We start from the raw sequence: 15,831 nt of genomic DNA on the forward strand, positions 1-15,831 counted from the left end.
GTATAGGTGCCATAAACATTAACATAATAATTATTGTCTTTGTTAGACCTGCCTTGATCTTTTTTATCATTAACATAATTATTTATACAGGGTTTGTATTGAAAAAAATTTCTTTAATTAAATTAATTCCAGTATTTAGATTACGTCATCACACCCAGATGGATGACGTCACTAGTATGATATTTATGCCAAAAAATTATAATTTAAAAATAAAAATCGATTTGTTTCGGAATTTATCTCCAGAGTCGCCCATTCTCAAGAAAATAAATTTATTCTAACTCAAAAGTCCTCACTGTATTTGTTTATAAGCCAAAACATTGTTTATAAGTTTAAAACAGTGCTGAGGCCGCTTAAATAATCCAATTCTAATTCTGTAAAGTGTATTAGATAGGTAGAGAACCTCTTTATATGTTCAAAAATTAGCAAACTTCTAAATGGTCTACTTTTTGTTCAGACAGTTTTTAAATAATTTGAACTTTTTAAAAAAATTTATATTGAAAATTTATTATGCAAAAACTATCAGGTCGATTTTAATGAAATTTGGCGGACGGTTGAAGTATGCTGTAAGAATTTTCTAAGCAAATTATGAAGGTTCTAAGTGCAAATAAAGTGGTTGAAAAACATTGAATAAAAACAGTCTTTTTTGTTCCATTATTTTCTATTTATTACTATTTTGCAGAAAGGTAATAATTTAATACATTTTAAACCAGTCGTATATTATACAAAATTCAATTATCTTTATTTTCTTTCCGTACGACTTTGTTCCAAAATGATTAGTTTTAAAGTTATAAGCAATGAAAGTAGAAAAAAAAGTCGATATCTTTCGAAATTTTTAAATATTTTATTTTTTTTATTAATGTTCCGGGCATATTTGAGAAGGAGCATAAGTCAATTATAATTATTGAAGTTGTCACCTAACTTTATCTGCAAAAATCCGAATGCCACCTCTCACATCCACCTCAAAACAGATGGGCCCTGGTCTAATAGGAGTTGTAATAGCATAAAGGTTTGAATAAATAATGTACCTAAAATAATCATCTATCCATACTTTTGTTTTTAATGATTTCCTTAAACTTACTATTTAACACTAAAAGCGTTTTGTTTTAGCAGAACCAAGAGACTGAAGACTTGATCAGACTGGACTCTACATCAGATATCGACGATTTCGATCCTCTCGCATCGAAGTCCACACCGACGCTTTCCGGAAATAAAAACAAACTTCCACTAACAATATCAAACCCTCTGTATACGTACGAAAACAGCAGTATTAAACAAAACGGTGGCGTGTCGAACTCTAGTTTCCAACAACAGCAACAAGTGCCCAGGGAGACGCAGAACGACCAGGATTTACTGCAGGAATACGGCTTAAACTTTAATTTCTCCAACAACGTGCAGAACCAGAACAATTTCGATCCCTTTGGTAACAGTAGTAAAGTCAATGTGAAGAGCCAGTGGACAAAGTTCGATTGAAAGTGATATTGTGAACGAGCCATTGATTTAAAACATATTTTAATCAAATTTAAATCTATTTTTGGCTTGGCTTATTTTCATTTTCGCTGGTGTATGTATTTAGTTCAGTAACTTATTTGCAAAATAGTGACAAGACATCTAGAAGTATACAAGTTGCCTAATAGTCCAGGGCGCATCTGTTTTGAGATGGACGTTGAGAGGTGACTCATACTTTTTGCAGAAATTGCTTGAAATTAACTCATATAATAATAATTGAGTTATCCTCCCACTCAAAAAGGTCCGGAACATTGTTTAAATAATCAAAATGTCAAAAAATGAAGGAAAAATTCGATTTTTTTCTTCGTTTTTGATTATAACTTTAAAAGTGTTCACTTCTGAGAAAAGTTGTACTGACATAAAAGTTGCGTAATTAAATTTTCAACAATATAGGATTGGTTAAAAATTTTAAAAATTGTCACCCTTATTGCAAAATAGCCATAATTGCGAAAAAAGATAAAAAACAAGTATTTGCATTTTACGTTTTTCCACCATTTATGTTACACTTAGGACCTTCATATTCTACCCAGAAAAACTTTATGATATAATAAAACAATACTGTAAATTTCATTAAGATGGTTTAACAAATTTTGCACAATAAATTTTGCAATCCAGCTTTCGCAAAAAAAAATTCATTTTTTCAAAATGTTGCAGGACTGAAAATAAAGCAGATAGCAAGTTGATTTTTTTTTCATATAGAAGAATACTATACCTTTCATTTGCAATTTGCAAAATTAAAATCGGTTAACTACCACGGCGTCAGGAATTTTTTTAAATAAACATTAATTTTTGGTGCTACGCGCAGGACTGCGGTGTTGGTTTCACACAAGTTGATTTCCACCAAAATTTTTTATAATCTTTATCTAATATATTATTTTTTTACTCTATATTTTGTTGTATTTTAATATTTTAATTCCACAAAAATCAAACTAATTTGATTATTATTTGTGAAATATTATTTAAACAATTGCATATGTTTAAAAATAATAAACTTTTATTCTCTAAGTTAAAATATATGAACAAAGAAAGTTTTTGCTAAAAAAAGTGTTATTTCAAAGGACAGATGTATACGTTTTTATTTTGCAATAAACAAATTTATTTATTTATATCGAAATGCATTAAAAATTAAAATTTATCAATCATTATCAAAGGTCATTGGAATGCCCAAACAGAGCAAACGTATCCGCTATCCTGCGCGTAGCACCAAAAACTAATGTTTATTTAAAAAAATTCCTGACACGTCGTGGTAGTTAACCGATTTTAATTTTGCAAATTGCAAATTAAATGTATAGTATTCTTCTCTATGTAAAAAATAATTCAACTTGCTGTATGCTTTATTTTTAGTCCTGCAACATTTTGAAAAAATGCATTTTTTTGCAAAAGCTGGAGTGCAAAATCTATTAAACCAATATAATGAAAACCGATATAATAAGTGTTGTTTTCTTATATCATAAAGTTTTTCTGAGTTAAATATGAAGGTCCTAAGTGTAACATAAATGGTTGAAAAACGTAAAATGCGAATACTTGTTTTTTTTATGGTTTTTTCGCAATTATTGCTATTTTGCAACAGGGGTGATAATTTCTAAAATTATTAACTAATTCTATATTGTAGGAAATTTAATTACGCAACTTTTATCTCAGTGCAACTTTTCTCGGAAATGAATACTTTTAAAGTTATAATCAAAAATCGAAGAAAAAAATCGAATTTTCCCTTCGTTTTTTGACATTTTGATTATTTAAACAATGTTCCGGACCTTTTTGAGCGGGAAGATAACTCAAATATTACTATATGAGTTATTTTCAAGCAATTTCTGCAAAAAATATGACACCTCTCAACATCCAAATGTAGTAATATTTTTACGGATGCGTCCTGGTCTATAAAGTTTATTTAATTTTATGTTGCGGGAAAGACGTACGTTTAGAAAACAAACAGTTATTGTCAGAGGTTGAAATAGTTTATTATGTTTTTCAAACAATACTAGGCTGTTCAATAAGTTTTGCGGTTCGCTAGGAAAAACACAATTTTATGACTTGAAATACACTTTATTATTAAGTATAGTCTTCCTGGACATGAATACACTTGTTATAACGAGATTCCAATTTATAAATCCATCCCTAAAGTGAAAATCTCAAAGGGCTGCAAAATAAGCTTCCACAGCTGTTATGACCTCATCATTTGATGAAAAACGCTTTTCACGCATGAATTTTTTAGGTAATGAAGCGGAAGATGCTAGAGATCAAATCTGATGAACACTATGGATGCTCCAACAAGTCGAACTTCATTTTATGGGTTTTATCCATTGTCAAAATGCTCATATGGCACGGTGCATTGTCCTGATGAAAAAAGATTTTTTTCCTTCTGTAAACCGGGTTTTTTTTCACAAATTTTTTCCTTCAGCTGGTCTAAAAGGTTGCAATAATATCCAGATTTTTTTATAACCAGTTTGCAAGTAATCCACACCAGTGGCGGCTCGTGGCTTTAGGGACAGGGTCGGCAAGGTTTAATCTCCTCAGATAGGTATGTCATCTAATTAAAAGGCTTCAATTTCATAGGAGATTTTTGGTTTTTGTTTATTTTTATTTTTTTTTTGTTTTTTTCCTATAAATTTAGAACCTAAACCTGTTTATAAATTAACTCTAGTCTATGTTGTTTCGAAGTAGCAAAATGGGTTATAACGTCATTGTAAAATTTATTATTGTTTTGGAGAGATTTTAAAAGTTTTTTCTATTGACATTTGAGACAAGCTTGACATTCTCTCTTGTTACATGGTGTTTCGACAATACGTTTTTACTCTTTTGAGACAAGAGAAATCCCGTTCATTTGAGGCAGAATTTGCCTACATTTGAGAACAATAATTTATTAATTTGGGGAACAGTTTGTTGTACCTAATGAATTGCAGTATATAAAATTATATACAGTCGGAAAAATGAAAGAATACCCATGAACGATCACATCAATCACTTATTTTGTAGTTGCTGTCTTTTTCTATAAATAACAAACGTTTGTTATAGAAAAATATTCATGGGTATTCTTTCATTTTTCCGACTGTATATTTTGTAACTTCCGAAAATATTTGAATCCACATATAAAATTTCATTTTCTTATTTTATTTGATTAAAGAATGATGGATAATTTTTAATGAACTTGTCTAATAGATATTTTGAAAATTCTTTGGCGTAACTTTTAAATTTTGAATCGTCAAAGAGGTAAATGACTTATGACAGTGAGTAAATAAAGCGGGGGTGTATTAGTTTTAACTTTTGCCTGGAGACCATACAATTCACCGGACATCAAGGCAGCGCCGTCATAAGTTTGCCTTACCAATTTATTTTTGATATCAAAAATTTTTAATCTGTCCTTTAAAACACCAAAAATATATTCTGTCTTATGGCTTCTACTCACGTCTGAAAACCTAAAAACCTCTCATAAATATTAGACGTAACGCGTATCGAAGACCAATTGATAATTGTGAATTACATGTTACCTCTATCAGTAGTTTCGTCTACTTCTACCGAAAAGGATCAAAATGTAACTACTAATTGATTATTTTATTCTGTGCTGTTTTAGGTACGCCGCTAAATCTCTTCGAGACAGAAAGTAAATTAGAAAATTCCAGATCGTATCTGTTAAACAATTTTATTTGTTCTCTATAATTAACTTCCTGTATAATATGTACTATATTATAAAATTCCTGGCAACTTAAAAAATTACAATGTCAATAATTAAACGACGTAAAACTACTTATTTCATAGTTTCATCCCGGGCGCGCTAGCAAGGTACGTGGCTAGGTACGTGCCTTGCTGCCGTTTGCAAATCACCGATCGGCAGATTGGTATCTGCTGGACTTGTCATTCAAATGAATACGGGGAAAGTATAATTGATTGCCTATCAGCTAATATTCCATAGCTTCTTATTACAAGCAAATCGTGAATCTGGGGACGGCTTGCCGAAGCGGGACTATCGCAATCACAGCGCACAGGGATCACACTTAACGTATCGGATCAATCGAATTCTTTTAAAAGCAATGAATAAAATTTAGTCTGTATTATCTCACAGATATCTTTTTATTTCACAGAAACGAATATCATCAACTTAAAAAAATCTATAATGTGTCCATAAATGTGTGGGTCGGCACTGCCGACCCTGACTAGCCGCCACTGATCCACACACAAAATTCCGCTCACATCCAAAAAAATTGATTCTACAACTTCTTGGCCGATTTGTGGACACGAACTCGTTTCGAAGCCGAAGAAACAGGTTAACACCAATCTTTAGCCTCTTGTTTTGATTCAGGATCATGGTGATAGGCCCAAGTCTCATCCATAGTAATGAATCGATGCACAAAATATACTTTATCCTTTCGAAAACGCTCTAAACGTTGCGGAAAAGTCGCATTCCGAATGTGTTTTTGTTCCTTTGTTAACGAATGCCGCACTGATTGTAAACACAGCTTTCTGAAACACAATACTTCAGTCAAAATATTGCTTACATTGCCCAATGAGATGCCTAGGGCTTCTACTAAATCTCTTTCAGTCACTCGACGATTTTTCAATTCCATATCCTGTATTTTCGCTACGATTTCTGGTGTTATTGCTGTTTTTGGACGTCCTTGGCGTAAAAGTGCCGATCAACAAGGAGTCTTCTGTTTTGACAATGGATGGAAGTCCGATGGAGCCAAATCTGTAAAATTAGGAGGATATTCCAAAAAGTCGGAAATATCTAGTCACGTCTTTCATTATTCTACAATTTGTAGTAGCGAATTAAACAACACCGACTCTAGCAGTCTGAACCCACAATGGCAAAAACTATTCGGCGACGTGTCCATGACAGGGTTAATTCAGAAAAAGTAGATTTTTGACAGGACTAAAACAATAATGTTGGATAGTTGGTGAAAATGAATGATATTGTACTTACCATAAAATATTTAACATATATTTTGTGACATATGTTACAACAAACACTGCAGATTTTCAAGAGCAGAATAAAAATTATATGAAATAAGCTAAGTTAAACTTAGATTTGTATTTAAAATTATAATTGTAAGTGTTATTTATATACAAGATCAATTTTATTTATTTTTAATTTTGAATTCTTTTTATCTTTATTGTTATATTTTTGATTTTTTTAATATATATTGAAAAGAAAACTAAGAGAAAAATGTGTATACGAACGAAACCGAGACAATTTATGCTGTATAATCGTCGATATTAAGCAGAAAGCTGTTGTATAATTCATGTATTATAAATTGACCATGAGATCATAACTGAAAATATGGGTGATGTCCATATGGATACAGTTAAACATTCATCTTATTGTTGTTGACCCACCCTCTGAAAATTCGAGCGATGTGAATTGAAGAATTATATTATAATAAAAATCAATTATGAAGCAAAAACGTTTACGATATACCAAACGTATTTCTTATATGTTGACATGTAAACTTGTCTTGTAAACTTATCTTACCAATAACTGATAGCGATACTGATAGTATGTTTAAATATTAAAATATACATTCCTTGGTCATTGGTCAAAATTATTATTTGAATTCAGAAGACAATAAAGCGTTAGTAGATTTATCAATATTAGTTTTTACAATAATATGCACTACATAGAATGCCACAGACAAATCGATAAATTAAGGCAAGATAATTTACGTTTAAACTTTGTTTCTTTGATTTGTTACCTGCCTTTTGTCACTTATATATTCTTCAACATACTCTTCTGTTTGTTCGATCTGTCTCTCTCTAGTGCATTGAGACTCCTCACTATCTCTCCCACCAAAAAGAGATGCTGCTATAATTACTTGATGTAAGACAGAGACACAACGAAAAACGAAAAGAAAGATGGTGTCGTCACTTAGCTCTACAGACTGCTCAGTCTATGTTAATATATATGTCTATGACTTAGACGCTTTTCCACCTTGTTGATCTCTTTCGGAAACTAATTTTGCTCAAGCTCCTCAAAATAAAATGAAGTTTCGACTATGGCCCCCTATTGTTCGTTGAAGAAGGACATCCTCCGAACCATACGTTTAGGAACAGGAGACTAACTCTGGTGAATACTGGTAAGTAGGTTCTTCCTCAGAAGGGCATCGAAACGGTCAAATTGAGCTGCATATTACATCCCAATTATAGTCCAAGAGGCAGCGCTGAAAAATTTCTCTGAATTTACTAAAGCTAGTTATTTCACAGTTGATTACTGTGATTGTGTAGAGAAGCATACTGCGGTCGGTTAAGCGAAACGTAGAACAGGTGGTACTGACACTTTGTTAAAGTTGCTTACCTGCGGAGGTAATTAAATCCATTTACTAAGGCTGAAAATCAGTACACACTCAGCTGTATGACGGGACAGAGCCGGTCGGTCGGCCCCAATGAATGTACAGGGTTATTCAATATATTTTGACCACCCTCTAAACTGCTTTATTTACAGAATTAGAAAAATATTAGGGGTGTCCCAAAAAATTTTTTTAAATTAAATTATTTGTTTAATTAATAATTAAAAAAAATTTTTGAACACCCTGTATAAATAATGATCTTAATGTTTATATTACTGCATAGAGAATTGAATAACATTTCAAATGAGCTAGCACACGACCCCTATTCTCATTTAAAAAAAATATGTAATCGATTTCGTCATCACGCCCAGATGGATGACGTCACTAGTAGGATATATATGTCAAAAAATCATAATTAAAAAATCGAATAACTTTTGTATTTTACATTTTTTTCTAATTCTGTAAATAAAACAGTTTACAAGGGGGTCAAAATATAGTGAATAACCCTGTACATTCATTGGGGCCGAGCGACCGGCTCTGTCCCGTCATACAGCTGACCGACTATAAAAACTTTTATTTATATTCAATTTAGAATGTGTGTACTGATTTTCAGCCTTAGTAAATGGATTTAATTACCTCCGCAGGTAAGCAACTTTGACAAGCTGTCAGTACCACCTGTTCTACGTTTCGCTTGACCCACCGCAGTATGTTTCTCTACACAATCACAGTAATCAACTGTGAAAAACTAGCTTTAGCAAATTCAGAGAGATTTTTCGGCGCTGCCTCTCCGTCTAGTAGTGCTGTATCGTTTCTCAGGTAACTAATGTGAATATCTTTAGCATCTAACAAACCAGTCTCTTAACTTGTGGATTAACCTTCTTAACTAACCTAACCTTCTTCGATTGGTCTCATCTTTTCTCCATTACTTTGGCTGGTTTTTTTCCTCCGGTGTATAGAAAAGGGCTCATACCCTACCTTGTTTTTTACCTTAAACACTAGTAGGTCCTGTGGCCAAAGCGAAGGCCAAAAGTTTTCTAATTGGTAGTTTACGAAATCCAGGCCGTAGAAGAATGTCATGGTTTCTGAATTTGAGAGAGTGGTTTGGCTGCACCACTAATGAACTTTTTAGGTCAGCTGTAAACAAGATCAGGATAGCCTTGATGATTTCAAATCTCCGATAGGAGTAGCACAAGAAGAAGAAGTTTTAAGAACTCTTCTGGTTCAAACCTCGGTTCACCAGTGAATACCTTCCTCACATCACTTAGCACATTACAATGGCATAGAATGTTTATGAAAGTATCTTCTTCCATTTCGCACTTTCTGCACCATGGTTCATTTACCTTACCTAGTTTGTATAGGTAGTTTCTTAAACGGCAATGCCCAGTCACCATTTCAGTGACCGTTTTGATCTCTCGTTTATTGGGGTTCATCAAATTGTTCGAGAGTTTTTGAACAATATTCTTAATAATATTTTTTAGTCTGGAGTTGCCCTTGAGTGGCTCTACATTTCTTTTGATGATTCCTTATCAGCCATTTCTGAACCTCGTTTTTCGTAGCATCTTTAATAATGCCAAAGGATGGTTCGGGCCTACAAAGGTTTCTCTCGTGCCTTGTTTTGCCAACAGATCTGCTCGTTCATTTCCATGTATCCTTTCATGATCCGGCACCCATATTGAAGACACTTTATTGCCAGGCTGTTGAGGAGATCTTTGCAGTTAATCAACACTTTTGATTTGGCGAGTGGGTTCTGTACTGCCAGAATGGCCGCTTGGCTATCTGTGTTAATGTTGATTCTCTTTGATTTGGGGGTCTCCATCCATGATTTCATAAATGCAGGCCACCAAAGCAAAACCTTCACCCTGGAACACAGTTGTATATTGACCTAGGCTATAAGATTTTTGTTTTGTAGCTTTTTGTTCTCTAGGCTCTAGCTAGATGGTATAATTGTGTTAATCTTCTCAGTGAAGATTAGTTCTGGTGTCAGGATGGTCATAAAGGCTACCGAAGAAATATACAGAGTGAGGCAGATAAAAGTCCTATTAGAAATATCTCTAGAACTGAAGGCAACAGAATCATGAAAATTGGAATAAAGGGGTTTTGAAGAGTGATCTATTCAATGAAAATAATATTTTCATCTATTTGCTACTTCCGGTCATACCGGAAGTTGCCTATAACTTCGTTTTTTTTATATAGGACATCCTGTATATTTTTACATTTTTGGATTCTTCCCGATGCCTTCTTTCTTAAAATATGGGGTTTTGTAATATTATACAGGGTAATTTAAAAGATAATTATGTTTATTTTCTTAATTTCGTAGCAACATTCACACCTCGTAGAAGTGTATTAGTTTGACATCGAAAACTCTATTTATGTTCAAATGGTTTTTAATATAGTCTACTATTGTTAATAATTGTTAGTATAGCTAATTTTTTAATTTTACTATACAGGGTTGGTCGAAACTCGGAATGAGTCTTTTCTGAGTGTTCTTAAATGGAACACCCTATATTTTAGTATTGTAAGGAAATTATATTTTATGGTACTTTTTTATTTCTTAAGCATTCCCTATACCTAACTGCTTTAGTTTGTGAGTCAAGCCAAATATTAATTGCAACAAAAAATACGTGAAATTTTAGTAGGTTTGCTGTGAAAATATTCAATCACAAACAATTTTCGGAAATAGATACATATTAATCTAGACTGATTCTTAAAATTAGCCATAATGGTTAATCTATCAAAATACCTACGTAGTTAAGATTGTTGGTGCGATTAACAATTAAGCACAAATTAAAGCATTTAGGTATAGGGAATGCTTAAGAAAAAAAAAGTACCATAAAATATCATTTCATTACAATACAATACAGGGTGTTCCATTTGAGGAAGCTCAGAAAATACTCATTTCGAGTTTGGACCAACCCTGTATACTAAAATTTAAAAAATGGCTATACTGAGAATTCTTAACAATAGTAGACTATATTAAAAATTATTTGAACATAATTAGAGTTTTTGATGTCAAACTACTACAATTCTACAGGGTGTGAATGTTGCTAAGAAATTAAGAAAAAAACGTAATTATCTTTTAAACTACCCTGTATAATATTACAAAACCAGATATTTTAAGAAAGATGACGTCGAGGAGAATCCAAAAGTGTAAAAAATCCCATTTAAAAAAACGAAGTTATAAGCACCTTTCGGTATAACCGGAAGTGGCAAATAGGTGAAAATATTTTCAATAAATAGATCACTCTTCAAAATCCCTTCATTCTAATTTTCATTATTCTGTTGCCTTTATGTCGATATATTTCTAATAGGCCCTTTATCTGCCTCACCCTACATAATTCCAGCGGAAAAATCCCTGTGATAGCCTCTAACGAAGCTGTTCCTGTACTTTTTAAGACTCCTGTTATATTTAGAAACGCTTGTCTTTGTAGGATGGTGAGAGGTCTCACAAGATTGAAAAGCAGTCTTTTTCAACCAAAGTACTGAAGCATAAGTAACTGTCAGTCGTATCACTGATGTGTATAACCAACAGAATACCTTTGGTTTCAACCCCCATGTTTTACCTACAACTCATTTTCAGTTCCAGAAGAGTCGCTTAGCCCTATTGGTTATATTGTTAATGTGAGTGCTCCAACTGAGTTTGGAATCCAGGGTTACCTCTAGATACTTGACCTCATCGGTTCTTTTCAGTTCCTCCCCAAATAATTTCAGCTCACTCAGTCTAGCAACCTTCCTCTTATCACCTTTTGGACGTGTTCGGCTATGTTAAGCAGTGTTCTTCCATTCGTTATTGATGTCCAGAATGATGATTGAAGTCAGTTTATAATAAATGAATTATAATTGCCATAAAAAAATACTCCTAATGATATTATGGGCCGCGTAATGATTATTTCCTAACTGTATAAATGATATCATTAGAATGTGAATATTGTATTTGCGTACACACTTTTTCTGCCGGTCTACATACTCTACCAATCTTGTTATTTAAGCACAAAATCAGGAAACTTATAATTTTTCAGGTATTATTCTGTACCCGATGTGACGTATATGTAAAATCAAAAGACACTGTTGCAATTCCTTTATAAAATTTTAGAATTAGCTGTGATATACTCAAAAGATTTTTAATTTTATGTAGATTTTAATACAAAATTATTTTGTTAATTTGCACAGTAATTGTATCGTCAATGATATTAAATTTATAAATTTTTTGGTTCTTTTTCTTTTATATGCCTCCTTCGTAATTCTATTTTCATAATAATTTTGATACAAGTACGACCAGAACAGAGAAACTACAAAGAAAAATACGAGAATACATACTAAAAATATCCTTCAAACTGTCGTACTTTTTATTGTACGGGTTGTTCCCAATTTCAAAGTTTTCGAAAACAAAAGGAACAGAACAGGTCTAAATAGGGAAAGTAACAACTAGAAACAATATACTCATAAAGCTAATGGGAAGTAAATGGGGTGCATGTCCTGGCGTCGTAATAACAACGGCACAGGCACTGCGTTTTTCACGCTGAATATGCGTGCTCCGTTTGGAGCAGACCAAACAAGTTGATACTAACCAACAGATTACCGTTGGAGAAAATATTCCCATGATTTTTTTGCATAATCACATTTTTGAGACACCCCAGAATAAGGTTCAAGAAGTCGCCCACGCGAAAGGTGGTCCAATTTTTTTTAAATCAAATTGCATAAATCAATATTTTCGGCCCGGAAAAATTTATTTTAGATTTTTCGGCCCATTCCGAACAGAAAAGGTCTCGTAATTTTTCTCTAAAGTTGATCGTGTTCGAGTTAAGAGTTTAAGACTTAATAACTCGGTTAAAGATTATTATTATGAAAGTCAAAAAGTGACTAAATCAAATTTAAAGCCCCTCCTTCATGATCCCTAAGCTGTTATTTTTATTTATTAATAATCAGCGGTAAAATCATATGGACGCGGCTGTAAATGTGAGATGCGCCATGGAACTGCCTGAATGGCATATCTGACGGCCGCCTAATACGTGCATGACGCTCATTATTTTTACTTAAAAATAACAGCTTAGTAATCAAATAATGACAAAAATTTCTTCAAGATCTTGTAGGGGGGGTTTTAAACTTTGATTTAGTCACTTTCTGACTTTCATAGTAATAACTTTTAACCGAGTTATTAAGCCTTGAAAATCGCCATTTTTCTTCTTTTCAATTTTAAAATGCTTTTACCTCGAAAACTATCAACTTTATTAACCGGAAGATATTAACAGAAGTTCAACCACGATTTTCTAAGTCCTGCCCTTTGCAATACTGGAAGGTTAGAGAAGGTACTTACAATTTGTGGAAAAATCCACTGGTTTCCTGTGAAAATTAGATTTTTCATGAAAAAAAAAAAATTGGGAGTTGCGACCAATTTTTAAGTCCTGCCATATCCATAGAATAACAGGATACTATCTATTTTATGAAGAAAATTTTTTGGGCAGGACGGTTGCAAAAGGACTAAGGGAGTATACAGATATACAAATATGTAATGAAAATAATGAAATTTTCATAATTTTCTAAGTCCTGCCAACTTAACAAATTAATCATATTTATTTCAAAATGACCAAAAAAAAAGTTGGCATGACGTCACCTAATGTTTAACTGCACTTGTTTCTTGGAAAATTCTGTATACAATTTTCACTCTGGTTCCGTGATTTTCTAAGTCATAAAATAAATTTCGTTATAAAATAAATAATTTCAGTAGACATTATTCAAAATGGCAGGATGTTTAGTTACACCTTTTTTACTATATATAGTTAAAAAATGTGTAAGAAAATTCGTGGAAAATTACACGATTTTCTAAGTCATGCCATTTCGCACATATTTCAAGAAGGTTAATATAAATCTATTTTCAAAGAGGCAGGATGGTTGTATAGTTGTTTCGTATAAAAAAATTAAATTGTGTGTCTGTAAAATTATTCCAGAGTGTTATACAAACATATTCATATTACCACAATTTTCTGAGTCATGCCATGTCGAGTATGCTTAAAAAACACTAATCTAAAACCGTTTAAAATTTGGCAGGATAACCGCAAAGATGAATAATACAAAAAATTAATTTGTATATCATTAAAACAATCGAATACTATTAAATATTATTTTCCTGAATATCTCGGAAGTTTTACACACTTTTCAAATCTAATAGCAAACTGTAACATCTTTATTTTAAGTGATTAGATCAAATTTTTATCTAAGTAAACGCAATAAAAGTAAATAAACAATGTTTACAATTTATTGGTTATAGTAGGGAATTTACCTACCCATTATATTATACAGGGTGTCCAGAAACTCTCATAACAAACGAAAACCGGAGATTCCTCAGATAATTTTAAGAAAATTTAGCTCAATTCACCTAGTTCAAAAATGCTTCCGTGGAAAGCTAGAGCTCTTTAAAGATGGCGTCTTGTAATTCATCATCGTCATAATTCAACCCGGATCTATCCACTGCTGGATATAGGTCTCCCTCAGTCTTCTGCATACATTTCTGTCCTGTGCTGTCTGCATCAAGTTTCTGTCGATCCGTTTGATGTCATCAGACCATCTGGTTGACGGACGACCTCTACTTCGATATGCTTCGTCTAGAAGAAGCATATCGAAGTGTTGTAATTAGTTTCTTTAAAATAGCTCCAGAACGCTTTTATTTGGAAAAACGAAAACTGGTACACTTATTGTTCTTCCAGAGGTCAATTGTCAAATGTCAATTGTCAATTTTTAGTACCGGTCATAGGGGTCCGTTTTGGTTACGGAAACAGATATTTTATCGAATAACTTTTCTGTCTAACTTTTAAGCATTTCTGACACTGGATTATTAAATTCTGGGATAGTTTTGTACTAAAAGGTACTTTTGCTTTAACTCAGAAGATTACGCAGTTCTCTAGAAAAATCGGTTTGAAAAATTTTTCGTTTTTTGGTTTTTTGAGTTTAAAAGAATTTAGAAAAATTCTATTGAGGATAACGAAAACTGCTACGTTTATTTCTCTTCCAGAGATGAATCGATTTTATCAATTGTGAATTTCTAGTACTGGTCATAGGCATCCGTCTTGGGTAGATCAACGGATATTTTTTATCTCATAACTTATTGGCACATCAAAGAAACATGAAACGTAAATCACGTTTCATGGAAATAAAACATTGCTAAACAAATAGACGTCCGGCCATTTATGCGACTCTCCGAAAATAAAAATGTTTTATGAGCATGAATCACACTCGTTTCATTGGTAGGTGGACTTTAAGATTTATTTTGCCCGTTTTATATTCATGAAACGTTGTTTATTGTTATCAATATATTTTTGTTGCATAGCAATTTTATTCCGCCTTCTTACTTGTTCGAACACAAAATACACACGCATGTACGAGTAACAGGCGCTAAGTTGCCGCACTCAACTGGTTTTAATGATATTGTAGGATTGTAGATATTGTCCTGATATTGTTTCCTATATTTGATAGCAAAATGTCCTAACACTAACAACACCAGAATAAATCGATTTTTAAATACAGCACCTATCTACTTGCAACTTTTTGCATTGTGTTCAGGATAACATCAGGAAAAGGTGTACAGTATAAAAATGGGTGGAAATTGCATTTAAGTGGTTATTTGTTATTTGGGAGGTTTATGGAGTTACGAATACGCAAGCAGAACCGACCTCCGAATCACCTAGTGCCCAGAGTTGCTGCTAAGGCACGTCATCTGGAGTTTCGTGGGATATCGGCAATAAATTAAAGCAAACAGATTATTCGAGAGTTTTTGGGATGGCCGAACACGAATATGACATTACAACCGACCCTTGGAGCATCTGGTGCCCAGGGTGACTGATCTCGAATTTAGAGGGTTTTTGGAGGTCGATTCTGATGGCGTATTCATGTTCAGCAACCACAAAACTCCTCGAGTAATCTACTTGCATCACTTTAATGTCTGAAAGCCTCGAAATTTAAGAATATGGCGTGCATATCAGTCACCCCGAGCACTAGGTAAAGATTTGTTCTAATGTGACATTCTTGTTCAGAAACCCCAAAAACCACCTGAGTAATCTGT

The 15,831-nt window shown here is 32.9% G+C and overlaps 1 protein-coding gene across 4 annotated transcripts in view; it reads left to right on the forward strand.

Moving 5' to 3' along the window:
- The window catches only part of LOC114336229 (DENN domain-containing protein 1A), a 150,899-nt gene extending 138,913 nt beyond the window's left edge, over positions 1–11,986 (forward strand). For 2 of the 4 annotated variants that reach the window (XM_050645117.1, XM_050645120.1), the window contains one exon: positions 1,108–11,986. In XM_050645117.1, the coding sequence (XP_050501074.1) occupies positions 1,108–1,470 (363 nt within the window). In that variant the 3' untranslated portion in view covers positions 1,471–11,986. The remainder of the gene's footprint in view (positions 1–1,107) is intronic. The other 2 variants (XM_050645118.1, XM_050645121.1) reach the window with 1 other exon arrangement.
- Positions 11,987–15,831: the final 3,845 nt, after the last annotated feature.

Source organism: Diabrotica virgifera, chromosome 3, assembly GCF_917563875.1.
Source record: "Diabrotica virgifera virgifera chromosome 3, PGI_DIABVI_V3a".
Taxonomy (NCBI): Eukaryota; Metazoa; Arthropoda; class Insecta; order Coleoptera; family Chrysomelidae; genus Diabrotica; species Diabrotica virgifera.